Consider the following 27243-nt stretch of genomic DNA (forward strand, 5'->3'; position numbering starts at 1 on the left):
ATTCCATCACCTCCACTAGCTTTGTTCATAGTGATGCTTCCTAAGGCCCACTGACTTCACATTCCAGGATGTCTGGCTCTAGTTGAGTGATCACGCCATCGTGATTACCTGGGTCATGACGATCTTTTTGTACAGTTCTGTGTATTCTTGCCACTTCTTCTTAATATCTTCTGCTTCTGTTAGGTCCATACCATTTCTGTCCTTTATCGAGCCCATCTTTGCATGAAATGTTCCCTTGGTGTCTCTAATTTTCTTGAAGAGATCTCTAGTCTTTCCCATTCTGTTGTTTTCCTCTATTTCTTTGCATTGATTGCTGAAGAAGGCTTTCTTATCTCTCCTTGCTATTCTGTTTCTTTGATATCCTTTATCAGGAAGTTCTCTTTGTTCCTAAATATTAACTTTTTATGATGAAAGTGTTTTTATCTGTCAAATACTTTTTCTGCATCTATTGAAATAAATTAGTGTTTTTCATCCTTTATTGATAATGGTATATTACCTAGATTGATTGTCAGATGTTAAACCGACTTTGCATCCCTGAAATAAATCCCATTTGGCCATGGTACATAGTCTTTTCTATATGTTGCTGGATTCAGGTTCCTAGTATTTTGTGAAGGCTTGTTGTTGTTTAGTTGCTGAATCCTGTCTGACTCTCTGCGACCCCAGGGACTGCAGCAAACCAGGCTTCCCTGTCCTCCACTGTCTCCCAGAGTTTGCTCAGACTCATGTCCATTGAATCAGTGATGCCACCCAACCATCTCATCCATATAGATGGATATTTTCATCTATACTCGTAACTGTCGCAGTCCTCCCCCCGCCCCCCGCGCAGATGTCTCAGGAGATCTGTCAAACAGTCATATTTTCTGCATATTCATATAGGGCAGAGAGATCATGGAAAGTCTCCAACCGCACTCCCCTCCCCGAAGGGCTCTTCGTTCTGATCTTCTCCGTCAGCGTCTGCTCCGCGGTCACCCTGGGACTCTCCTCACCCATCTTCTGTTCGTATCTGCTGTTCTGGGTCCACGGCACGCTCTCTGGCCACTTACTGAGAAGGGTACTTGGGGAATATAAATGTTTCTGTGTACATGAACGGTCAAAAAAAATCTTTATTCTTTCTTACAGTCAATTGATGAGGAAGTCTGCCTTTAAAGTCGGCTTCAGAATTTGCTGGACTTTGCCCCGGGTCTTCCAGCCTCCAGGGCTCTGCTGTTTCTTTATTGAGGACCCACCTGTTCACTTATGTCCGGATGGTCTATTCCTGCACGGCCTCTGTGCAGGCCTGGTCCAGTCACAGGGCTTGGTGGGCACTCGCGGGCCCTTCAGGACTGAGATTCACAATTTTCAATCCGAGAAGTCATCTTGGCTTTTTGTTGTGACTTTCTTTTTTTTGCTTGTTTGTTTTGACTTTCCTATGACTCCATCTCTGTGTTTTCTCTTCCTGGAGCCCCTGTAAGGTGGATGTCAGACCTTCAGGACTGACTTTCTAATTTTCTTACTTTTTCCCCATTCCTGATTGCCGCGCCTTCGTGTGTTTTAGCCTAAGACCTGGAAGATGTTCTTGGCCTTATCCAGCCCTTCCGTCAAACGCTCTTCTCTTTGATGGCGGACTTGGTGTCAGTGTCTCCAAAAGAGTCTCCAGTCTGTTGTCGAGGGGGGACGGCAGCCCACGCCTCACCTCCCTGGAGCCTGGGGCCTCTGGGACCCTTTTCACCGGAGACACGTCCGGGCACCTGTGGGGTGGGGCTCAGGTCTGGAGGGCATGGCATCTGAACAGAGGGCATCCAGGTCCAACGGCTTTGAGGAGACCCTAGTCCAACCTTCTGTTCACACACATACACACTCTCTCTCACACTCACACACGTGCATATTCACACACACACACGCATGCACACACGTGCACATGCCCACATGCACACACGTGCACACACGTACACACTTACACACACGCGCTTGGCCACCACCTACAGGCTGGGCCTCTGCAGACTGGAGGGAGTAGGCAGGCTGGGAAGCTCTTTCCCCGCCCCCAGCCCCAGCTGAGGCATGCCCCCCGCCCACTCGGCCCCCCGCCCACCCGGCCCCCCTGGGCTGGTGGAGCTCTCCTGCCTGTGCTCTCTGTGGTTTTACCTTTGAGCTCCCCGCTCCTCCCCACATCTCTGCTGCCATCTTACGGGGTGTGAGCGGGGGGCTCTGTCCACTGTGTAACCGAGGCCCCAGGTCCACCGTGTCCTCAGGGTCCTACAATGAGGAGGGAACACCGTGGGCCCCGCAGGGTCTGTGTCCCCTGGTGGAGGTGCTGGCCCACCGCTCTGCCCCGCTGACCCCGAGGCCTCTGTGCTCTGCCCTCTAGAACATGCCCAACGTTCGCGACCACGATGCCTCCATCTACCTCCGCCTGCAGGGGGACGCCTTGTCTGTGGGCGGCTATGAGACCAACCCCATCTTCTGGGAGGAGGTGAGACACCAAGGCTCGAGGAGGGGCGTGGGGCTGCGTTTCAGAGCTGAGACGCCCTTTTCCAGAGACCCCTGTCCTGGAGCTCTCCCCCAACCTGGGAAGTGGCAGGTCCCTGATCCTATGGGGTCGAACCCATATTTCTCCAGCCCTTAAGAACCTGGCACGCAGGCAGATACAGACCCGGGGCCGGCGGAGGGCTGGCCTCTGAGCAGCAGTAGTCAGAGGCTGCAAACTCCACAGTGGGGACTCTAGCAGATGATGAAGGCAAGTAAGCCCCCCGGCTGTCAGCAAACGGCCCCTGGCCCTCCCCTCCCACCGGGGCTCTAGCGGTGCCTCCCTCCGGCCTGGGTGCTCTCCCGGCAGCCTCTGGGGTTCATGCGGGCCCAGCGCCCCCCTCAGCACCCTCAGCCACTTCAACTACATATGGGCCACCCCAGCTCCCGTATTCACATGCTTAGCCTTCAAACTGAACAATAAAATGACTCCTTTCAGCCAGATACTGTTTTACTTTGGGGAGAAAGAGGAAGACCAAGATAAAAGTCTCTGTGCCCAGAGGCCTGTATTCTGGTGGCGAGACCCACAATAAATAAACAAAGAAGTCACATAATTTGGGATGGTGATCTGAACCCTGAGTGAAGTTAACAGGCTGAGGGTAAGCCTAGTGAGACTGGCGTGGAAGAATGCCCTTCAGACCACGGTCAGGCAGGGCTGGATGGGGGGCTGACATCTGAGTGGACCCTGCAGAGGGGGGGGTGGGCAGCAGCCCGCCCGTGGAGGTGAGGGCCCTGCGGTCAGACCGAGCTTGCTTTCCTCGAAGAACCGAAGGAGGGTCAGCGTGGCTGTGGGTCCATGGCGGACATGGGCAGGGCCTGCTTGTGTAGGGTTTTATGAGACACAGAGTCACAGGGGGTTTTGGGGGGCTCGAGAGCAAGAAAGGGCCTGATCTGACTTGGGCAAATGGGTTGAAGGGGGGCAACGAGCAGGAGGCCATTCCAGGGCAGAGCAGGGGGGCCTGGGTCCAGGCAGGAGGGGAGCAGACAGGGCCTCTAGGGGGTGGAGGGGTGGAGGGAGACAAACGGGACCGTCTAGACCGTCGCCACCTGGTGGGGCCGGGCTCCAGGGGGCGGCCGGCACAGGGCAGCTTCCCCCCATGTCCCCAGGTGTCAGACGACTTTGCCTTCGGCCTCTTCGACCTGGACTGGGATGTGTTCACCCAGCACATTGAAGGTGCCATCAACCGGGTCCCCGTGCTGGAGAAAACCGGGATTAAGTCCACGGTCTGCGGCCCCGGTGAGTGGGGAGGCCCGGAGCTGACGGCGGGGTGGGAGCTGGCCGCCCCCAGAGCGTGGCCGGCCGGCCCTCCGTCCTGGGCGGGCAGCGCTGTGCGGCCTCCTCCCTGCAGGTAGCAGATGTAAGCCTGCCCCCGGGGCCCAGCCAGGCCTCTGCCCACCCACCCTCGCGTGAGCCCTCCGGGGGCCCCGCCTGGGCTCAGTCCCTGCTGGAACCCGGTGCTCTCAGCGGTGAGGTGGGGTGAGCCCCTCCCAGCACCCAGTGAGGCTGAGTCAGGGGAGCAAGGGCCAAGCTCACTCCCGATGCTGTTCACTCAGGGCTGCGGGCCCCCTGGGTCAGCCTCGCCCCTCTGCCCCCTGGCCACCCTCTCTCCCAGGAGAGCTGGACCGCAGGAGGCTGGAGCGAAACGGCGTGAACCAAGCGGCTCAGCTTCTGAGTGCCCGTCTCGGGTGTGCAGGGTGCAGGCCCCGACCCTGCCCGCTGGGCGGCCGGGTCAGACCCCAGGCCAGGGCAGACTGGGGCCAAGACCACTCACTTGCTGTGGGAGGGCCAGCCAGCCAGGCTACACCGCAGACGTTCAAAGTGTTGTGACGAGGGTCACTCAGAATGCAGCGGGGAGAGGGGACCGCTCCGTGACTGGGCCTGGGGCAGGGTCATCCGAGGGTGGCACAGGGAGTTCAGGGACCCCAGGGTGGGGGGAGACCCACGCACGCCGAGCGAGCCATCTGAGCTGAGTCTCAAAGGCTGTGTGCAAACGGAGAAGATTCCAGAGTAAGATCCGAGCCCAGGGCCCCAGAGGCGGGCCGTGGTGTGAAGCGGCTCCACGGTGTCCACTCAGCTCCTTCTGAGACCTGAGTGCCTGGAGCCCAGTAGGCTGGTAGGGAGCTCCTGTGTTGGAGGCTAGATGGAGCCTCTGTGGTGGGAACCCAAGGCGGTGGGCTCTGTGCAGGGGAGAAGGTGTGTTCCAGGGTGAGGGCGTGGAGGCGGGGGTGGGGGATGAGGTGGCCGGCCTGTGGTCCTGGCAGAGAGAGGGTGGCCTCTGGACAGAAGAGGGGCCCAAGCCAGCCCTGAGGCCCAGACCTCTCAGGCCAGGGCTCGCGATGGCCTCTGAGATATCACTGGCGCCTTGTCTGGGCCAGAGGCAGGCTCTCAAAGCTGGTGGGTACAGGATGGGCCATCCAGAGGGTGCCATGTGAGGCTTTGGGGCCAGGGTTCTGGGTCGGGGAGCGGGCCTGCAGGCACAGACATGCCGCCCCATCCTGGCTCCAGCAGAATCACGGCGGTGTGCCCTTCCTTCCTGCACGGAGGGGCCCCTTAATCCTCAGCAAAGGCAAGAAGCGGGGAGCGTGTGCCCACCTAGCGGTGGAGAGAGGGCCAGAAAGACAGTTGCCCAGAGAGGAAACTCTGGGTCTGAAGCTCTGCGTTCCTTGAGCCTTGGTGTTCTCGTCTGTGAAATGGGTGGCAGGCCGAGTGAGGAGGGGAGGCCACATGTGAGCTGCAGGCCTGCGGGCAAAGTCGTCCCTGCGGGCTGAGCAAGGAGGGAGGGGCAGGCCAGGCCAGGGGAGGGAGGGGAGGGGTCCCGGCACCCAGCCTGCGGCCTGCCAGGGTGCCCGGCCCTCCTGGGCTCCGAGCACACGGGGTCCAGACAGCCGCCAGCCGTGGCTGCTTCAATTTGTTCGGCTCATGAAGGAGCAAAGGTGAGTGGGCAGCTTTCCCAGAAGAGGTAGCTGGGGTCCCCCTGGCCAGCCCAGGGGGTTCGGGGCACAGGATGTGGGGCTCAGGCCGAGGACTCACAGCCCCAGGGCTTCCCGGGCCTGGTGGGGCTGGCAGGGAGAAAGCCAAGGCGAAAGCGAAGTTGCTCAGTCGGGTCCGACTCTTTGTGACCCCATGGACTGTAGCCCATGAGGTTCCTCCATCCATGGAATTTTCCAGGCAAGAGTATTGCCAGGCCCGAGACAATCCCAGGGAGCATCCTGGCTCTAACGGGACTGCGGGTCATCGACCTGAGAAGCCACACTGGGAGAATGTGCCTGTCAGGACCTCTGGAGGCTGGTTTCCCAGCGTGAGGAAGGTTCTCTGGGGACACAGGCCTTTCTGCTGGCCGGTCAACGGCCCTTGGCCTCTGGGACAGAAGAGGGAAGTCCCAGGACCCTTGACTTCAGGAAGCGGGAGGCCCGCAGGCCTCTCGTTCTAAGGTCGGGAGATCAGAGGCAAGTTTGGGGGCCCCTGTGCCGGGCATCCGGCATCCTCTTGAGTCATTTGTTAAACATCCAGGTGACCCTTGACCCCCAAACTTCCCTCCTGCTAGCTTTCTGTGAAGACTGTTCAGAACATTCTGGAAACATTTCCAGCACTCCCGGAATGCTCATCAGGTCATCCCCAAACACAACCATCTCGGGAGCCGCCCCGGCCTCACCAGACACCCTCCTGGCCTCCTCCACTTGCCTCTTGCAGCCTGACCTTCACACAGGCCCCCGGATAGGACCCAGGGCCCCCCTGACGCCCCCACTGGAGGCCTGCCAGGCTCACTGTGGCCTCCAAGGCCCTCACCGGGGGCCCTGCCCTTCGCTCCGCCCTGCCTCTTCCACCCCGCCCTGCGGCTGTTTGGAAGCATTCCCAGGTTCCCCGGGGCTGGCGGCCTCCTCCAGCTCAGATGCTGAGGGTCAGAGACCAGGCTCGGCTGGTCACCGGCAGGGAGGAGGACAGCGCTTGTGACCAGCTCACACGGAGCTTAGGACCCCGCGGGGAGCCCGGGGCCCTGACCGGCCGGGCGGCATCCTCCTCTGTGACCCGGGCTCTGATGGCGCCGGCACGGTGGTCAGGAGCGGCCCGCCCTCCAGTCGCTCCAGACCCCTTATCATGTAGCGCTTTTTTCCCTCAGACACCCTCTTTTTTGCTTCCTCACGCTTTGGCTCTCTGTCCCTCTCATTCTCCTGGCAGCTCCCCGAGGGTTGGGGCTTGTTCAGTCGCCTGCCACGGCCGAGTTCTGGGCACAGGCGGGTGGGCTGCAAATATTTGTGACCGAGTAACTCACAGCCCTGTGAAGTCCGCGGTCATCGGGACCGTGATCCCTGTCACAGATGAGGGTCCAAGGCTCTCAGAGCCAAGGTCACACAGCCAGGAACCAGTAAAGCAGGGTACGAACCCAGGACTGTGGCTGCCAAGTGCAGCTCTTTATCACCATACCAGAGTGGGCAGCAGCAAGAATACTGCAGTGGGTCATCACTCCCTTCTCCAGGAGATCTTCCCAGCCCAAGGACTGAACCTGGGCCTCCCGCGTTGCAGGTGGATTCTTTACCGTCTCAGCCGCCAGGGAAGCCCCTTTTAATCATGCTCGAGCGTTCCTCTCCACCCGTCCTAGCCTCTGTCCCCAGCACGCTGGTGGCAGACAGAAGCCAGAGGCTTGGTCCCCTCTCCTGAAGAACTTACAACCCTTCATTCACTGAATGAGCATGTATCAAGCCCCGACTGTTTGCTGGACCCTGTGCCTTGAGATACGGCAGTGAGCAAACCTGCCCTTGAGCTGCCCATGGTCCAACGGGCAGGAACGCCCGGCAGTGACACAGCGGGAAGGTGGCACGGTGACGGGAAGCCACGTGCTGTGCCGGGGACTCGGAGAAGCCCCCCACCAGCAGAAAGTCACGAGACACACCAGGGCCCGACGAGGCAGAGCCCAGTTCAGGTCATCAGTGCTGAGGACCTCAGCGGAACGTAGCGGGAGCGATCAGGGAGGAAGCGGCCTTGAGCTGCCCACCCCTGCCTCAGTTATTGCCCTCTTGGGAGACCCCACCCAGGAGCTTGTGGCTGGGAGGGACCCTCAGGCTCCCGCCTCCCTTTCAGAGTCATTCACCCCGGACCACAAGCCCCTGATGGGGGAGGCGCCCGAGCTCCGCGGGTTCTTCCTGGGCTGCGGCTTCAACAGCGCAGGTGAGTGCGGGCAGTGGGGCCTCCCTGACTCCTGCCATCCTGGGAGTGAGGGGCCCCGCTGGGCTCTCCTCCAGTTCTCAGAGCCGCCCCTTCCTGGGGTGGGGGTGGGCCTAGGAGGGCTGTGGCGGGGACAGGGGTGGAGACGGGACAGGCCTGCCAGGAGGAGGCACGTGGCACCCCAGGGGTGAGCTCCGGGGCGTAGGGGCTGATGCTGCCCACAGAGGTGGGAGGGGCACGGAGGTGGGGTGCAGGGCCCTGGGGGCGGATTGCAGACCCGCGGCCCTCTGCTTCTGCCAGGAATGATGCTGGGCGGTGGCTGCGGGCAGCAGCTGGCTTACTGGATCGTCCACGGGCGCCCAGAGAAGGACATGCATGGCTACGATATCAGGCAGGCGCCCCCGGGGCCCGTGGGCGGGCGGTGGCTGCCCTGGAGTGGGGCAGCGGTGGCGATGGTTTACTCACTAAGCTGTGGCGGGCGGTGGCTGCCCTAGAATGGGACAGCGGTGGTGATGGTTTACTCACTAAGCTGTGGGGGGCGGTGGCTGCCCTAGAGTGGGGCAGCGGTGGCGATGGTTTACTCACTAAGCTGTGTCCAACTCTTGTGACCCCGTGGACTGTAGCCCTCCAGGCTCCTCTGTCCATGGGATTCTCCAGGCAGGAATACTGGAGCGGGTGGCCATTTCCTTCTCCAGGGGATCTTCCCGACCCAGGGATCGAACCTGGGTCTCCTGCATTGCAGGCAGATTCTTTACTGATTAAGCTACAAGGGAAGCTGCTAGGATGGGGTGAGGTGGGGTAAATATCCTGGGCTCTTTAGAAAGGAGCCTTCCCTGAAATCCAGAGGGCTTCTTGGAAGAGGTGGCAGTAAGCAAAGAAGGAAGAAGCCAGCTTGGGGTGGGGGCGCTGCTGCAGGGTGCCTGGGTTTGGCAAATCCACCGCCCTCTACAGTTTCCAGGGATGGGCTGAGCCCGGGGGTGGGGCTGAGCCCGGGGATGGGGCTGAGCCGGGGTGGTCACTGCTGGGATGCGGGCACGTCTGGGAGGCAGGCAGCCCTGAGTGAGACGCTGGCCGCACGCTTCACTCACAGGGCAACTGGAATAAAGCGGACCCCGTGCAAGCCCGTCCCTCTGTAACCGGGGGTGTGAGGTGCTTGCTGCAGATGTCGCTGGGAGCAGGGAGCGGGTCTGAGTAGGCGGAATGCTCAGCATCAGGTCTGTGCATGAAACACTGCTCAAAGCTGAGCGGAGGCCAGTGCGGGTGTGGGGGCTGCTGTCGGAGCTGCCCACCGCCCTCTGTGAGCTGGAGCAGTGACGCCCCCAGGCAGGGTCGGTGGGGCCGGGCTTCTGGTCCCCAGGTGGCAGTTCCGCAGGCCGAGCACTGCGGGTGGCAGAGGAGACAGCGGCTTGGAGAGGCTTCTGTGGGGGTCCAGCCCATGGCGCTGTGACGGCTCTGGGCAGACGGGCTCCCTGGAGAGACCCCAACTGGCAGGGCTGGAGGTGGGGGTGCTGGAGATCACGCTGGTTCAGATCTGCATGCCCCGGTTCCTCTGCTTACCTCGCCCTGTCCTGGCCTGATGGGGACTTTGTGTCCGCGGGGATGTGTCTGCCCCACACACAGACAGGCAGGCATACTCTGAGATCCCCTCCCTGCGACCACCCCTCCCGTGGTGCCTGGCACAGCACGGTCTGCTGCCTCCGAGACAGTCTGGGGCTGTGCCCACGTGCTCTCCCAAGAGAGGAATATTCCAGAGATGATAAAGCTGCCCAGAGCCTCAGGGATGGGCCAGTCCCAGCCCCTCCTGCTATAGACAGCAGGGCAGAGGAGCCCTCACGGGAAGTGACTCGCCTGAAGTCACCCAATGCTGGAGCCACAGCCGCCCAGCTCCAGGCCTGCAGGCTGTCTGCCGTCTCCCCTCCCTCAGGGGTGAGGCCTCCGCCCTGGGATCTGATGGACCAGGGTGCAGCCTGGGCCTCACAAACAGCCCCCCGCCTCCCGGGCTGGCAGATGTGCCCTCCCCACGCAGGGGCTCTGGGCCTCCCTCCCTCCCTGCCTTCTCTCACAAGCAAGGCATCAGTGGGAGCATCTTGGGGGCCCCTTCGTGGGTGTGCACAGAGCCGCCGCCTCTGCCCTGGCCAGCTGGGGCCTTGGGTCACAGGTCGGTCGGAGTGCAATCTCGGGGGTTGGGGGCTGGAGTCTGGTCCGCCCACTCTCCTGGCCCAGGCAGTGTGCCCCAGGAGAGGACCAGCTGAGGATGTCCGACCCGAGCGGTCCCTGACGTGGGACTTGGTGCCCACCCAGCACCACGGCCTGTCCCCACGCACACACTGGCCGGCCACCACCCCCAGGCCAGCTGCTGGCATGGCGCCTGGGGCCTCTCGGCACTAATGAGTGGCTCTGCCTCCCCGGCCCAGCGGGGGTGGAGACAGGCCGCAAGGGCAGCGGGACAGGGAAAGAGGGCGCTGTGCGGGGAGCTGGGGGCTGCGCTGGTCCCTGTCCTCAGACACGCAGGGGGTCGGAGCCAAGCCCCGGCCTGTGTCACCTCCTCCTGTTACACATGGAGGGCAGGCTCAGGCATGGAGGTGACTGGGGGTCACCTGTGGGGGAGGCTCCCAGGGCGGACACCCACCTGGTGGCCTCACGGGGGGCGGTGACAGCCCCGCTGGAAACCCAGGCAGGTTCTCAGCCACCCCAGCCCCACCTCGTTAGCTGTGCGGCCCTCGGCCAGTTCCCCTCTCTGACCTGGGTCTCCCCATCCGTGAAATGGGGACGAGGGTCCCCTCTCCCAGCGGAGGCGTTTTAGGTTCACGGTAGGGATGTGTCCACCCCCCGCCCCCTCCCACGTCCCCGCCCTGGGGCCTGGCCTAGGCGGGGCCGTTGGTTCTGGGAACATCGCTGGGGTCCTGGCAGCCAGGAAGGGAGGGGTTGCTCCTTTTATGTCGGGAGGGCAGCTGGAGCTGGCGCCCGGCTGCAGGCCCCTCTGCCTGCCTGTATGCAGGTGGGAAACGGCAGCCTGGTCTGTGCGGGCCCCGGGGAGGGGCCCTTGTCCTGCTGACCCCTGCTGGTGCTCTGGCTCAGCAGAGTGCCCGCTCCTGACACCCACTGGCGTGCACAGGTGTGGGCAGAAGGCCGGCGGGGCTGGTCCAGATGGGCAGGATCCGGCTGTTCTGGGACCACCCAGCCCATCCCCACCTGGGTCCCGGCCACGCCTGGGCCCCCCCACAGACCCCCATCCATGAGCCGCCTTCATGCTGACCATGCTCAATGCAGCTGGGTCTCCTGTCCCGTGCAAGGAGCCAAACCAGCAGCCACACGTGTAAGGCCGCTCTGAGGACCAGCCCCGGGGTTCTCGCAGCTGGCACCCAGCCCCGCCCTGGGAGGGAGCCCCTTACGTGGTAGCAGCCACTGTGAATGGAGCTGGCATCAGAACCCTCACGAGTGTGGTCCCGCTGCCCCGCCCAGATTGGGGCACCACGCAGAGCAGAACCGTGTGCGAACCGAGAGCCAGGCAGGTGCAACGAGGCCCGGGCGGGGTCCCTGAGGACAGCAGTGTGGTGGGGACGCAGCCGGGGGGGGGGGGGGGCGGTGGTCCTGGAGGGCAAGCGAGATGCCCGCAGGTGGGGGGGAAGCTGGGGGCTGGGGGGGTGTTGAGTTGGGCGGCTAAGGGGTGGGCTGTGCCCGGAGAGGGCAGCAGGGCAGGCAGCCCAGCGGGGCCCAGTGAGGCAGGCAGCCCAGCGGCTGTGCCCAGTCTGGCTCGGGCGGCCCTGCGGTCCGAGGAGGCCAGGCAGAAGGCCCGTCGGGTGGCCCAGCCATCGTGCCCATGAGCAGGCTGGGGAGGCACCTGAGCCCTGGGGGAGGCACCTCTGAGCTCGGTGGGAAACGGCAAAGGGCCCGTAGGTGGAGCTGGACACCCCTGGGGGTGACATGGCTGTACCTGTTGCCCCCCTGCAGCCAGGGACAAGCCTGCGGGGATCCTGGTCACAGCGTCCCTAGGTGCGGGGTCCTCAGACACAGCTAGGGTCCCCGGACAAGCCTCCGTGCCTCTTGGGGGGGGGGGTCTCATCTTCACCCTTGTTTCCGCCAAGGGGGCCCCATGGAGAAAGGGGCGCTCCGTCACACCTGTTGACCAGACTCTGAAGACCCCAATGTAAGCTTCCACCAGAAGGTCCGGGCTTCTGGGCTGCTCCCCGGTAGGATGAGGGGCACGGCTCACCCCCAGCATGACCCCAGCCTGAGGCCCTGCGCCCGTGGTCCCTGTGCCTGATGGCTGTGGAGGCTGCAGGCAAGGAGGCTGAGCTCCCCAAGGCTTGGGGGTGCCCGAGGACCGGGGGGAGGACTCTTGGAGAGGACGAGGGTCCCCGGGCGGTGACACGCCTCTCTGCGTCCACCACAGGCGCTTCCACCGCTCGCTCACAGACCACAGCCGCTGGATCCGGGAGCGCAGCCACGAGGCCTACGCCAAGAACTACTCCGTCGTCTTCCCCCACGACGAGCCACTGGCCGGACGCAACATGCGGACAGGCCCCCTGCACGAGGTACCCCAGCTCCATGGTGCCTGCTCTGCGCTGGCTGCGGTGCTCTCGGGGAGTCCCGGGTGTGGGGTGACAGTGTGCACACGGCCCCCTGCTGCAGGGCACGTGAGGTGACGCGCTTGGAGCAGGCAGAGGAGCCGTGGGGGGCAGATGTGTGCAGTCACAGGTCAGGAGGCCGAGCCAGGCAGCAGCCTGCTTGGGCCATCGTTCCTTCTGGAAAACTTCTACTTATACGATGAAACCCATCGTCCGGTGCCCTTTCCTGGGACCTGCCCCTCGGCACTCTGCCAGGTCCCCAGCAACCCAGGCTCCATCTCCCTGCTCCTATCGCTCCCGTCCCATCTCCATTCCCCACTTCCTTGCCCCCGTCTGGGGCTGCACGCTTTGCTTGCCACCCTGCGAGGACCCAGCCAGCGGGGCGTGGGCCTGTCTCTGGGTACAGAGCCTGACTCTGGATAGATGCTCAGGGAATGCCCATCCCCTGGATGGGTGGAGCGGGAGGCAGGTGGCAGGCTCAGTGAGCAGGTCACGTTTATAGAAGATAGAGCCTCCTTCCTCTGAGACCAGTCCCTGGGCCCCGGAGGCAGCTGGCATCCATGCACGCTCCCCGCTACCCCACCAGGACAGAGTCAGCAGAGGTTCCTGGGCTGTCCCGCTCTCCGGCCTGGCCTGGAGGGCCCAGGGGGAATCTTGGGACCCCCGTGGGTTCAGGTTCCCCCTGCCTGACCCCGGGCTTTCATGACCCGCACTGTCTGCATAGCTCAGCTGCTTCCCAAAGACACAGGGCTGCTCCATGAGCCTGGTATGGAAGGAGCCGGGCACAGACAAGTTGCCCAGGCGTGTACAGTTGTGCCGGAGGGGACTTGGTGGGCGCACAGTCGTGTCCCCGGGGAGGCATCTGCACTCACGCAGGCCTCGGCTTCCTCCTCAGCAGCCCCCTCGTGCCGCCTCCCAGCCGCTGACGGCTGACGTGTGTGTTGGGGAGGCGACTTGTCTCAGGCGGAGGCAGCCCCATTCTCACTGGAGGGGAGCAGGTTTTGTGTCCTCGGTTCCCAGCCCCTCGGACACCCGGGGAGACATATCCGGGTGTCACCAGCTGGCATGTGGCCACGTGCATTCTCCCCCTTGAGGCTGGTGGCCCACAGGGAGGGGGAGACACAGGCCGTCTGGGCCTCGGGTGCCCATTGGTTCTGGCTGGCACTTGTAAGTCCTGCCGGACTCAGCTTCTGAGGTCCATCCGTCCTGGGCTCTGGACGTGGCTGGGCCCCGGCCTCAGGACCTTCCAAACCCAAGAGTGGAGATTCTTTTCTTCCCCCCCAACCGCATTTATTTCAAAGAGATCTGCCACTGTAATAACTGATGGCGTCTGCTGTAATTTTTTATTGTGGCAAAGTGCGCGTAACATACAACTTGCCATTTGGACCCAAAGTGCTCAGTTCAGGAGGCTTCAGGGCCTCCACGCTGCTGTGCGACCATCACCTCCAGCTACTTCCAGAATGTTCTCGTCACCGCAAGAGGAAACCTTGTCCCCGTTAAGCAATAACTGCCTGTCCCCCCGCCTTCCCGCCTCGCAGAAGTGGAAGTGAGCGAAAGTGTCAGTCACTGTGTCCTGCCTGACTCTCTGCGACCCCGTGGGCTGCAGACCGCCAGGCTCCTCCGTCCATGGGATTCTCCAGGCAAGAATCCTGGAGTGGGCTGCCATGCCCTCCTCCTGGGGATCTTCCCCACCCAGGGATCGAAGCCGGGTCTCCTGCGTTGCAGGCGGATTCTTTACATCTGAGCACTGGTTCTTTCCTGTCTGTCTCTAGGGACTGGCCCCTTCTAGTCACTTCATGTAAATGGAATCATACACCGTGTGGCGTTCGGTGACTGGCTCCTTCTCCTTAGCTTGCTCCTGGGCTTCATCTGTGATGTAACAGGTGTCAGAATGTCCTGCCTTTCGGAGGCTGGCACCCCGTCGTGCGGGCGGGCCACGCTTGCCACCCCGTGTTCGTCAGAGCTAGTGTGCACAGCTTGTCTGTTGCCCGGTTTCAATCTCCAGGGTGGGCACCAGCTGTGGCATCATGGGGTCCCCGGCTGTCCCGTAGCAGGCGCCACCAGCTGGGGGGCTCGGGCGCACTTCTCACCGTTCTGGGGGCTGGATGGTCAGGGGTAAAGGTGCCCACCGCCCGGTCTCTGGTGAGGGCCCTCTTCCTGGCTTCGGGACGGCCGTCTCCCGGCTGTGTCGGCTCCCCATTTCCTGATAAGGATCCGGAATCCGCCCTTGGGCCGTCATTTCCCCGAATTCCCTCCTCACCAGCTCTGTCCCCAGTACAGTCACTCTGGGGATAAGGCTTCAACACAGGAGTTTGGGGTGCAGTTCAGTCCACGAGAGAAGCTCGCTCTACAGGTCGGGGACTCTTAGGGTGGGCAGCCGGGCGCTGAGGGAGCCCCAGGGTTGGACTCAGCCTGGGCTCGGGTCCCGGGTCTGAATGCCAGCATCTTTGTCGTCTACACCCTGAGGTGTCAGGTGGCGGGTCCCAGCCCCCCTGCCCTGCTCTGGGGGTCCACCGGGCCTGAGTCTGCTCACTGTCCCCACCACCAGGAGCTCCTTGCACGAGGCTGCGTGTTCCAGGAGCGGCATGGCTGGGAGCGGCCGGGATGGTTCAGTGCCCAGGGCGCAGCTCCGGTGAGTAGGCCCCCAGCACACACCCAGCCCTGCCCTCCCCCACCCCCCGCCGCCCACTGCCCACCCCCGCGTCCACCCCACCGGAAGTGGCTGCACCGCTCACTGTCATTGGCGCTCGGGAGCATGGTGAGCCGTGGGGTGGGAGGCTCATCTGGCCTTTGGAGAAGTCGAGCCCCTGTCGGTCTGCCCGGTCTGCCTGTGACCTCGGGCCCCTGCCACGGACGTCACTCACTGCCCACAGTGCCCGGCCTCCCACCGCCCAGATGGGCTAGGGGCCCGGGAAAGCTGGTGCTCCCCAGCGAGGAGGCCACACACGAGATTCCCCCGTTGACGGGAGAAATTAGAGCATCTTCTCATAATTTTGCTCATATATTTTTGGCGGCTGCAACTGTTAATGTGAGTAGGAGGATTTAGCACTAAATTATGCATTCCGTGTGCTAGTTTATAAGTTGGGGTTTCCGCAGTGTTCTGGCCTCTGGGTGCCCTCTTGGGGGCTCCCGCCTCCCACCCAGTTCCTCCCAGGGAACTGGGTTCACAGAGGAAAGAATAGAAACCATCCTGCCTGTGAGGCCCTGGGTCTCTGGGGCAGGCGGTGTGATGCTCTAATACACCCGGGGGGATAGGAGTAGACACCGGTTTGTACAAATGAAAAGCCCCTTCTGTTGCTATACTTCAGCAGCCACCTTCCAAGTGCGACCTATCTCCCATCTCCATAGCAACCATGTCCCAAGGCAAGTTCCTGATGGCCTCTGGGGTCAGCAGAGAGGAGGGGCCTGCACAAACCCCTCCCTGCCTCCAGCCTGGTGCCTGGAAGCCCCTCTTTCCCAGAACCTGTGGGCAAGGGGAGGAGACCAGAGCCAGAATCAGGAACACACCCTTGGTTCTGAGATGGGTGGGCTTTGCAGCCCCCTCCCACCGGGAGCCACCCCCCCCCCGCCCCCCGCTCCCTGGCCAGGCTGCAGCGGGCTGGGCTGTTCCTGCAGGGGCCTCAGGGGCCAGTGGGAGCCACCTGGCAGGCCAGGGAGATGAATTCCTACAGAGACTCCTATAAAGGCCTTCCCTGGACCAGGGCTAGGCCGGGAGCTGGGGGTGGGGAGTGAGGGGGTGCTTGGAGGGACAGAGAGGCCCAGTTCAGTCAGGACCTCATCCTCAGCTCGTACTGGTGAGAAGAGACGGGCCGGGGCTGGCCCTGTGCGGGGTGAGAGGTGCCGGGCTTGCTCACACTTTCCCAGGAGTGGCCGAAGAGTTGGGAAGGAGGGGCTCCATCAGCAGGAACAGGACTAGGAGTGGGGTGTGAGGTTCTGGGCCTCCCTGAGAGTGGCTGGCCAAGCACAGGAGAGGCCAAGGCAAGAGGCGCTGAGGACCGGCCTCCAGGGCCCACCGCCCCGCCTCAGGCCAGGCAGTCAGGGCTCTGCGGGGACTGGAGGCAGGCGGCAGCCTCTCTGCACCTTGGTTCCCCGACCTGTCCAGAGACTCTCCCTTCCTGAACGTGCAAGGCCCTTTGAGCAGGACCGCGTCCTGGATCGCCGTGGCGACAGCATCGGGGAATCCTTGCAGCAGCCACCCCACCCCTGACGCTGTCTCTCTCTTCTTCAGCACGCTGACCCCTGGGCCTCGTCCCAGCCCCTCGGCCCTGAGACGGAAGCCCTGGGCTGGCCCCTGGGGTCCCAGTCAACCCGCCCTGTGTGCTGTTCAGCCCCCTGTCTCCCCCTCTCTGCCTGCCCGCACTCCATTTCTCCTCCGTCTCGGGGCCCAGCCCTCCCACTGCCGCGGTGACCAGGGGGCGCCTGTGCCATGCTGCTGGCATGCCTGAGCCGTGCCTGCAGCCAGCCCCGTCCGCAATGCACTGCCCCGTGATGGGGGTGGGGCCTGGCGAGGGCAGGGCCAAGGTCAGTCTGTCCTGTGGGCCTCAGTCTCCGCGGGGCAGCCAGCCCCGTCCGCAATGCACTGCCCCGTGATGGGGGTGGGGCCTGGCGAGGGCAGGGCCAAGGTCAGTCTGTCCTGTGGGCCTCAGTCTCCGCGGGGCCGGCTCCAGGCCAGGCGGCGTGTGCGGGGAGGAGGGCGGGGCTGTGACGCCCCCTCGCCTGCCGCAGGTGCTCCCCTACGACTTCTGCGGGGCGTACGGGCATCGGGCGCACGAGGACCACGCCTATGGCCGGCTGCTGGGCCAGGAGTACAGCTTCAGCTTCCCTCCGCACCATGATGTGGTAGGCCCCCAACCCCGAAGGGGCAGAAAGCTGGGCGGCACTTAGGGCCAGTCAGGGCAGGCGCCCGGGGAGCTCTCTCCCAGCCGGCTCCCTGTACCCTCACCCCGTTGTGGGCTGACTCAGGTTTGAGGCGGAATTGGTGATGCTTCCCTCGGCCCTCCGGCTGTACTGAGACTTTGCCAGTGGCGCGGCCTGCTGGGGGCGTCAGGGCCGGAGGAGGCGGCCCGGCCCGGCTCAGGCTGTGTGGTCTTGGGCCGGGGATTCATCTCTTGGAGCCCCTCGGAGCCGCCCCCAAGCGTGACTGTGGGTGGCGAGCCCCCTGCCGGGTCTGGGGCCGTGGTTCCTGTCTGCCGTTCTGACCGAGCAGACGCAGGACAAGGAGGTCCAAGACGGGGCCCCGAGGGGACAAGCAGAGGAGGCCGCAGCTGGGGCCCGCTCGCCGCCCCGCTTTCTCCGGAAAGCGCCCCGCTTTCTCCTGGGCCCTTCCGAGCCCGGCTCCCTGGTACAGCGGGAGAGGAGGTGACGAGGTCCTAGGGGCCAGGCCTCCTCCAGGTCCGCATCACGCTGGGGGTTCTCCCAGCGTCTACAGAGAAGACAAGTCCAGTGTCCCCGCTGAGATACCCAGCTGTTCTGTTACAGAGGAGAGCGTGCTCTCTGTGTCCGTGAGCACGTGGCCAACCACACGAGGGGGTGAAGGCCCGCTCAGTGTCTACACTGGGCTGGGGCCACGGTCTCAGCCTGGGGGGTGGATCCCCAGAGAGGGGCGGCCTGGGATGCCTCCTGGACGTGGGACCCCCGGCAGTCGTGTGAGGCCCTTCACTCAGAAGCACCCTGGGCTGGGTTTCATGCTCTGCTATTGCTGCCTGCAAATTCTGGATATATTTAGAATGTGGCCCAGGTGTGACTTTGCACCTGGTCCTGTAGGGAAGGAACCATGCATCCCCCCCACAAGCTTGCTCTAGTGAAGGCGTTGGGGAAGAGGCTTCTGAAACAGGAGGGGAGGCACGTGCCTCTGGAAGTTCAGGAGGCCCTGGGGGCCGCCTCTCCCGGGAGTGAATGGGACTCCGTCTGGCACCTCCGCAGGGCGGCTTCCAAGGCCCACGGGGTGTTCAGGCCCTTGAGGATGTGGGCGCCAGGCGGGGCGCCAGCTCCACTTCCTGCTGCATCCCAGCAGAGGCGCCTTGACATCCCGGAGCAGGAGACGCACGCGCGCTCTCAGCCTTGGCAGCTTCCCCAGCCCGGGCAGACGAGAGTCAGCCTGCAAGTTGTCTGGGGGTTGGATCTGCAGCCCAGCAGCCTAAGCGAAGGCACCCCGACGCTGACAGTGGAGGGGGAGCCGTAAAGGGTGGTGGGGTCTGGACAGTGGTGCACAGCGCCTTTGGGGCTCAGGAGATGAGTCAGTGGGGTGCTGTGTGGCGGCCAGCTGCCCTGGGGCGGAGGGCAGGGAGCTGGCCCCATGCTGGCCAGTTTCCCTGGTATAGAGACTCGCCGTCCACGCCCTCTCCCGTCCAGGTGGAATCACTGAAGACATGGTAGGGAGGATGCACTTGGGGGCTTCTTGGGTTCGGGGCACTGCTGGACAGACCCAGGCTCGGCCATTTCCTCCTGTGTAACCCTGAGCAGACCCCGCCCCGCGCCTGGGCCTCAGGGGGCAGCTGGCTGTAAGGCCCATTGTAGACCGCTGGGCAGTGGCGTCTGAACCGTGGGATGGGGGAGAAGGCGCGGGCTCCTGGCCCTCTCACGGCCTCTGCCCGTCTCTCACCCCAAACTCACCTCCCAGAAGCCTCTGATCTACGTCCTGTCTCTGTAGATGTATCACACCTGGATGTTTCCCGTCAGGCACTCACACAGTGGCGGTCTTCTGTGACTGGCCTGTCACCGAGCTTGTTTTCAGCGTTGCCTCCACGTTTGAGGACATATCAGTGTTTCGTTACTTCTTTTTCGGAACAGTATTCCATCACAGGGGTACACTCCTTTTTATTTTTCCATTCATCTGTGGCTGGACACGAGCTGGACTTTGGGGCCATCGTGAATATTGCTGCTCTGCAAATGTGTGTACAGGTTTTTGGACAAATGTTTTCAGTTTTCGTATCTAGGAAGCGGGACTGCTGGGGCATGCGGTGACTCCATGCTCAACATTTTTGGGGACCTGCCAAGGGTTTTCCAAAGTGGCTGCACCATTTTAGGTCCCCAGCCTTGGTGGACAAGGTTCTAATTTCTCCATCCTCATCGGCGCTCACAATTCTGATCTAGCCATCGTAGTGGGTGTGAAGTGGTATCTCAATGATCGGAGTTGCGTTTCCCTAACGACCCACGATGCTGAACATCTTTTTTATGTGCTTATTTAGCCATTTCTCTATCTTTTTTGGATAAATTTATATTTTGATATTTTGCTCACTTTAAAATCGAGTTGTTTGTCTTCTTATTGGGTTATAAGAATTCTCTATACATTCTGGATACAAGTCCCTTATCCGATTTATGATCTATAATTATTTTTTCCCTTCTGTGAGTTGTCTTTTCACTTCTTTAATGATATCATTGGTAGCAGAAAAATTCTACCAATACGATGTTGAGTGGAAGTGGCAGAGAGGACAGCCGTCTCTTGTTCCCGATCTTAGCAGCGGACATCCAGTCTCTCCTCATTAAGTGGGATTTTGCTGATGCCTTTTATCAGGTCAAGGAATTTCCCTTTTAGTTGTAGTTTATATGGAGTTTTTATCAAGAATAAGTGTTGTATTTTGTCAAATACTTTTTCTGCATCTATTGAGATGATCATTTGGTTTTTGTCCTTTGTTCCAGTAATATGGTACGTTATATAGATTTGGGAATGGTGAGCCAGCCTCCCATTTCTGGGATAATCCCACTTGATCACGTAATCCTTTTTATGTGGTTGAATCTAGTGTGCTAGTGTTTCACGGAGGTTTTTTGTGTCTGTAGTCATGAAGGATGTTGGTCTCCGATTTTCTTATGAGGACTTTGGTTTTGGCTTTGGGGTAATGTTGGCCCCATGGGAAGAGTTTGTGAAGAACTCGTGTTAATTCTTCTTTGAGTGTTTGGTAAAATCCGCCAGTGAAGCCATGCGGGCCTGGGCTTCTCCGTGTGGAGAGTTTAAATGACTAAAGAAGGCTCTTTTCGTTATAGACCTGTTCAGACTCTTTCCCCTTCAGCCAACTTCAGTGATTTGTGTCTTTCTGGGAGTTTCCATTTCATGTCTAATTTATTGGTGGACAGTTGCTCACAATAGTCCTTACAGTTCTTTCCTATGAATTGGATAGTGATACCCTTCTTTCTTTCCTGATTTTTGCATTTGGAGTCTGTTCTGATTCTTGGTAATTTCATTTAACGATTTGCTAATTTCACTGAACTTTAAAAAAACACACAGTTTTCCATGTTGCTGATTTTCTCTGCCTATTGAGATTTTTGTTTATTTCCTTTCCAGTCTTTGTCATCTCCTTCCTTTTGCCTGCGTTGGGTTTAACTTGCTTTCCCTTTTCTGGTTTCTCCAAGGGGAGTGTGAGGCGACTTGAGAGCCTTTGCAGGTGTGACGCCCGATGGGCGTGACGTTGTTTTCTCGTGTTCTTTCCTCTCCAATGGCTTCTAATCCTCCTGGTGACCTTTTCACCTGAGCCACTGGTTATTAAGAAGTGTGTTTTCTAGTTTCACGTGTTTGTGAACTTCCACATTTCCCTTCTGCTGCGGATTCTAACTTGACTCCATGTGGTCAGAGAACACGCTCTGCGTGGCCTTCACCGTTTGGAGCGTGTCCTCTCGCGGCCCCGCTCCCCCCGGGCCTCCTGCACCGCAGGGCATCCCTGCGCCTGAGGAGAGGGTGCCCGTGGGTTTCTGGCTGGAGGGGAAGAGAGGGTCTTGGAGCCCAGGGCTGCGGGGTCTTTGTTGGGGAGGTGGGTCCCGGAGCCCCCACGGCACCCCAACTCTGGAACTTTTCAGATCAAGAAGGAGTGTCTGGCCTGCAGAGGGGCCGCGGCTGTGTTCGACATGTCCTACTTCGGGAAGTTCTTCCTGGTGGGCCCGGACGCCGGGAAGGCTGCCGACTGGCTCTTCTCCGCTGACGTCAGCCGGCCCCCAGGTACGGACCGGGAGGGCCTCCTGCCTCTGCCGCCTCAGCGCGGCCCCAGGCACAGGCTGACCCTGTCCGCTCTGGGCTTGCGTAGCTCATGGCTCTGCCCCCAGCCTGGCCCTGGGCCCCGCTTCCAGACTCCTCTGCCCTGCTCGCCAAGCCCCAAGGCCCAGCCCCCTCCACCTTCCTCTGCGTCCTCCACTACCCTCCTCTGACGTTGCTCCAGATGGGATTCGAGGCAGCAGGCCCTCAGAACAGTCTCCTGGGGCTGAGGAGCCTGTCCACTCCCCCACCAGGAATGCTGTCCCCATAGGGTTTCTAGAATTATGAAAACACAGGATGCTCACTTTCATTTGAATTCGAAATGAAGGATGAATAATCCCCTCGGGTAAGTGTGTCCCAGGCAGTGTTTGGGGTCCTCACTTCCCCGTTTCTTATCAAACGTGCCCTCAGCATCTTCCCCGCCCATCTGCCCGCCCCAAACTCTCCCGGCCCCACTGCCTTACGTCCTAGCCCTACTGCACCGAAATACCGCTCCGAATGGCTTTAAACAACCCTCCTGTGTTGCCTTGAGTCTGGGGCTAGTTCAAAGTCAGGGCCAGAGACCGCGGGATCTCCTGGCTCCCGGCTGTGGCCACTGCTTTCAGCTACATCACTGCAGCCTCTGCCTCCGAGGTCACAGGGCCGTCACCCTGCGTTTGCTTCTTCTAAGGACACGAGTCGTGTGAGATCAGGTCAACCCTCCTGAGCTCTGATCTTCTTAACATGATCCCATCTGCACAGACCCTATTTCCAGATAAGGTCCATTTTTCAGAGGGACTGGGAGTTAGGACCTCATCACACCATTTGGGGAGACACAGCTCAACCGTTACACCATGCATCCGGCCGAACCACCCACGCACCTCATTCCATGCCCCTGCTGCCCACCTGCCCTGGTGCCCCTCCCCCCATTCACCCTGCCAGCACCTTTCTACCCACCCACCCCTCCCCCCATCCATCCCTGCCCCACCCGCTCCCCGCTCCCCATTCACCCCCATCCACCCAAGCACCCATCTTCCATCCACAGATTCTTGTATTCAGCACTCATGGAGCTTCTGCCGTGCCAGGCTTGGCCCCCAAGCACCAAAGTGAATGAGCTGTGAACCCTGCCCCGAAAGTGCCCCAGCGTGAGGCGGGGGGGGGAGGAGTCACATTTCAAGATGAATAAGTCTTCTTGCTCCTTCCTCCTCCGAGGACGGCGGTGCTCGGTGGCCTGCCTGTCCCTCTCCGGGTCATCGAGTCACGCTGCCATCACCAAGCTGAGGGGCCTGTCAAGGTCCCCCCGGGCATCTGGCCAAGGTTACCCAGCCCCGAGGGACCGCCCGCCCTGCTGAGTGGCTCCCCCTCTCTGGGCTCTTTCTCCTGCTCGCAGGCTCCACGGTGTACACGTGCATGCTGAACCATCGCGGGGGCACAGAGAGTGACCTGACCGTGAGCCGCCTGGCCCCCGGCCCCGAGGCCTCCCCGCTGGCCCCGGCCTTTGAAGGTGAGAGGTGCCCCGATGCCCAGCAGCGAGGCAGCGGCCAGTGCAGGACGGGCGGGAAGGGCTTCCGAGGCTGCTCTGCAATCCCGCGTGTGCCCGCTGCAGTCAGGGCCTGGGAGATCAGAGGTCTTGCTTTAGGCTGAATGCAGCCTTTGTTCGGGCAGCGATGCTGAGCTCTGAGTGCTTGGTGGTTATGCCTTTGAACCTGCCTGTCCTGCGGGGTTTCAGGGCGGCCGCAGCGTGGGTGTACTCAGCTCGCCTGCCCAGAACAAAGTGAGCCAAGGATACGGCCATGCCTCCCACGTGGAGGGAGAAGTTACCTCCTTCCTGACTCCGGCATCTATGCTGAATCAGCTGTCTTGGTTCCCACGTAGCTCCCAGTCTGGGGGTGGGGGGGCAGGTCCTTGGAAGATCTCCAGCTCTGGGCCCAAGCTGATGCCTGGACGGCCCTGTGCAGGGCCCCGCTTTTGCTTGCATGCCTCCGGTGACGGGGAGCTCAGTGCCCGCGCCCCTTGTCTGCACGGCTCTGATTCCCTGAGCGGGGTCTGCTGCCCATAACGTCACCCCTCAGTGGGCGTGGGAGCCGTCTGGTCTCTCGTGCGGCAGCCCCTCCCATCCGGGAGGGAGAGCGGTGGCCGAGATCCACAGACAGTGGGCAGCGACAGGGACCCAGGGCCGCACGGCCGTCTGGGGTCACCCGCCCGGGGCAGTGGCTCTCAGGACACCGGGCGGAGCTGGGCTGCCCTCCGCTCAGCAGTTCCCGGGGGCGGTTTGGCTCAGTGGCTGCTCCCCAGGCCGTGGACTCGGAGCTAGCTGCAGGCGGTCTTCTCGCGCGTGGGGCCTCTCTGAGCCTCGTCTCCGTTTCAGAAACCTCAGGGTGTGACGCGTGCCAGCCTCTGGGGGAGGGTCAGCGGTGTGGTGGCTGTGAAATTCCGGCCTCTGAAAGGCCACCGCAGGGAACCCCAGGAATGGGGTGGGGACATGGGAACGTGGAGAGAGATGGGAACTGGTGAGGGTGCGGTCTCAGAGAGGGACAGAGGCTTGTCCGCGGTCACCCAGCACTGGTGGCTGAGGTGGGACTCAGAATCTCCTGAGGGGTGACGGCGCTGGGGGCCCTTACACTTCCCTGGATCACAGACTCTTTGAGAATTGGGAGAAAGCCTCGGACGCTCCCAGAAAATGCTCCCTTGGCATTTTGTCCTGCAGGCGATGAGAACCCAGAGCCCTTTCGGGAGGGTCCCCCGATTTGGGCCTGGGCGGCTCACGTTCAAGGGAGGAGGGCTTGTTTCCTCCACAGAGGCCTTGGGCTGCCCCTCCCGGTCCCGCCTCCTCCCGCCTCCCCGCAGCCCTACTCTGAGTCCCCGCGCTTCTCCTGCAGGTGACGGCTACTACCTGGCCGTGAGCGGGGCCGCGGCCCAGCACAACTGGTCCCACATCAGGACTGTGCTGCAGGACCGGAAGTTCCGGTGCCAGCTCATCGACAGCTCCGAGGACCTGGGCCTGGTCAGCGTCCAGGGCCCGGCCAGGTGAGGAGAGGGTGGGGACTCGAGGGCCAGGGTACCCCTCGTCCCTCTGTCTGGACCCGAGGCAGAACCATTTACTGGTCTAGAATGGGACGTGGTGGCCAGTGAGCTGAACGTGCCCGCGACCCCCAAGAGGCCAACCAGGAACGTGCTTTTCAAAGCACTGAGATACGGAAAAGCTCTTAATATATGACTCATACTCAGCATCTGAGGGCTCAGGGGTCGTGGAAGGGCCGGCAGGGGTGTCTCGGGATGGTTGATGCGGCCTGAGCACTGTGTGTGCCGTCTCCAAGTGGGCGGAGCCAGACTGGGGCTCCCTGTGCTACCCGGGCTGAGGGTGGTGCTCCGCAGCAGGAGGACACCGGCTCCTCCCTAAGCACCTCCAAGCGACTAGGTCCACGGACGATCATCCGCTCCTTGATTCATCCTGTGAGCGTTTACTGAGCTGTGTTCCCACCCACGAGGAACTGGCTCCCGGAAGGGCCTTGGATGCTGGCTTCTGCCTGGACAGTCTGAGGCAACGGATCACCTGGGCACGTGTGCACTTTGGAAAGATCCTCTGGCTGGGCGTCAGAGAAGGGGCGGGTGGGGAGGGGTGGAGGGCCAGGGGTAAGCACCGCGTGTTAGCACCGACCAGCGGGGTGCCTGGGGTGCTCCGGCGTCTGCTCCAGTCCTGACCCTAGCCCTTTAGGCGGTGAGAACTGTTTTCTTTTCTTAGTGGTGAGGAGAGGACAGTGTGTCTCCAGCCAGGTTATCCCCCAGCCGCGCACTGAGATGACACACGGCTGTGTCCACAGGCATCCCTGTCAGCCTGGGGTCACACCAGGATCCCCGGTCGCTGCCCCCAGACCCCGCCACAGCGTCCATTTTCCCTGGTGCCTTGGAGCCGGCCAAGCCAGCAGCTCCCGGGCTGGGTCCTGGGCGGGTGGACCTCCCCTCCCGGGCAGAGCTGCAGCTGGCTCTGCGTGTGCCCCACCTTGCCCAGAGGCACATGGCAGACAGGCAGGCAGTCCGTGCTGGCGGAGTCAGGGTTGGTCGTGTACCTTAGCCATCAAATGCTGGGCTTCGGGCTGCCCGTGAAAGCCAGTATCTGTTAAGGGGACCTTGGAGGAGACGCTGGAAGAAATGGGGGCCCAAGCCGTGGGTGCTCTCTGAAGGGACAGTGTTCCAGACAGAGGGAGCGGCAGGTGCAGAGGCCCTGCGGCGGGAGGAAACACAGCGAGGGAAGGGCTGTGGGAGAGGACGAGCTCAGAGGGCTGCAGAGGCCAGTGCTTGCGAGGGGAGAGGCTGCTCCTCCAGGAGAGGGGGCTGCGCGGAGGAGGGGCGCGGTTGGACGTGGGCTTTAACGGGGTCTCTGATGCTGGGCCAGAGTGTGGGAGGCTGGCAGGAGCCTTAAGGGCCAGGGGAAGGAGGGACTCCAGGGAGGGAGTGACGACCTGTGTCCGAGTGGTCAGTGGGTCAATTAGGACAAAGACCGCGCATTGACAGGTGGGTCTGGAGGCCCGGTGGTTCCTGCGGACTTGACGAGGTCATCTCGGGTGGCTGGGTGGGGGCCTGCTGAGACAGGAGGGGAGGACAGGAACGGGGTGTGTGGAGGGAGGCCGAGCTTGCTGGCCACAGCAGGAGAACCAGGATGCTGGGGTTCTGCAGAAAGACGCGTGGACCACTCTTGCCCTGGCCCGGCTTGGGGACTTGCCCTGTTCTGCAGGCGGGGGTCTGCATCTCTCCCCTGGGTGAGCTGACGTCTGCATCTCTGGGCTGAATGGGGATGTGGGGTGGTCCTGGACTCCTGAGCGCTAGGCGGTCCTCAGAAGCTTCATTGCCATGGCGACCTTGGAGAGGGACTGGGTTATTTCTGGTGTGGTGGGGGGTGAGTGGGCAGGAGAGGGAGGGGGCGCCAGACAGACTGATCAAGGCGCGGCCTGCGGGGACAGGCCAGCTCTCCCAGCCTCATTATAAGCTGCTCCAAGAGGGCGCCGAGTGACGGTTTCCAGGGCAGGGAGACGAGCTCCCCTCCTCCTGGCGATTTCTTGACTTTCTCCTCCAAATTGTCCTCGCTCCTTCAAAAATAGCCCGAAGTTTCTGGTATGAATAATAATGTCACCAGTGCCGCCGATAAGGGCTGGACTTTCTGAGCTGTTTCGTGGGAAGCATTTCGTGGCACCTGGACCAGGGGAGATGCTGGATGACTTGCCAACCAGTGGAACTTTCGGGAGACAGTTCAGAATTGATGGCCCAGAACGGTAGCCTCTAAGCCATATGTGTCCAGCAAGGCCTTGAAACGTGGCCGGCGAGACAGAACTTTTTTGTTTTAATTAACCGAAGCTCAGGAGACCCCTCGTGGCTGGTGGAGACAGCCTGGGGGGCGGTGGTCACTGTTGCGTGGTTAATGCCCAGATGCCTGCCTCACTGCCCTCACGGGGCAACAAGGGGGCCCAACACCAGGTGGGGGGGCCAGTGAGCTGAACCTGGTCTCCGCCCAGAGCCAGTGCCCTCTGGCGCCACCTGCTGCCCACTGTGGGAAGGACCGCCTCCCGCACCCTGGCCCGTGCCCTGCAGACCTGCGTGTCCAGGTTGTGCCCGACTGGGGACCCCCGGCCCTGCTGAGTCCCAGCTCCAGCTCCTCCCTCCTTCCCCGTGGGGCAGACCCTGCCGCCCAGGGCTGCAGTGTAGACAGGCTTCTTGAGGACCGGGTGTGCATTCTCCAGGGGCAGGCACGCGTGGGTGCTGGGGTGTTACATAAGGATCCTGACACGCTGCAGTGGGCTGGGCATCTCGGGCCGGTGTGGGCGGGCAGCTGCTGGCACCGTGGGGGGCAGGGATCATCAGGGTTGGAAGTGTCTCTGGGCACTGGCTGGGACCCTGTGAGGCAGAAATGGGGGTGGGTGGGAGCTGTTTCCTGCCGATGGGGAGCTGGCCCAGAGGTGCAAAGCCAGCCCACCTTCAATCAGTCCCATTTACCAAGTGCCCTCTCTGTGCCAGGCACGTCTGCAGAGGGGGCCCCATTGGCACGGAGCTCCCGGTTCAGTGGGGCAGGTTTGCAACCGTGA

At 61.8% G+C, this 27243-nt stretch overlaps 1 protein-coding gene across 8 annotated transcripts in view; it reads left to right on the plus strand.

The window, feature by feature from the left end:
• Positions 1-27243, plus strand: part of SARDH (sarcosine dehydrogenase) — a 58614-nt gene that overhangs the window by 12967 nt on the left and 18404 nt on the right. For 4 of the 8 annotated variants that reach the window (XM_069579828.1, XM_069579829.1, XM_069579827.1 and 1 more), the window contains 10 exons: positions 2345-2449; positions 3610-3739; positions 7580-7666; positions 7964-8054; positions 12057-12198; positions 14780-14863; positions 16957-17070; positions 21019-21157; positions 22560-22673; positions 24049-24196. In XM_069579828.1, coding sequence (XP_069435929.1) covers positions 2345-2449; positions 3610-3739; positions 7580-7666; positions 7964-8054; positions 12057-12198; positions 14780-14863; positions 16957-17070; positions 21019-21157; positions 22560-22673; positions 24049-24196 — 1154 coding nt within the window. The remainder of the gene's footprint in view (positions 1-2344; positions 2450-3609; positions 3740-7579; positions 7667-7963; positions 8055-12056; positions 12199-14779; positions 14864-16956; positions 17071-21018; positions 21158-22559; positions 22674-24048; positions 24197-27243) is intronic. The other 4 variants (XM_069579833.1, XM_069579832.1, XM_069579831.1 and 1 more) reach the window with 1 other exon arrangement.

This window comes from Ovis canadensis, chromosome 3 (assembly GCF_042477335.2).
Source record: "Ovis canadensis isolate MfBH-ARS-UI-01 breed Bighorn chromosome 3, ARS-UI_OviCan_v2, whole genome shotgun sequence".
Taxonomy (NCBI): domain Eukaryota; kingdom Metazoa; phylum Chordata; class Mammalia; order Artiodactyla; family Bovidae; genus Ovis; species Ovis canadensis.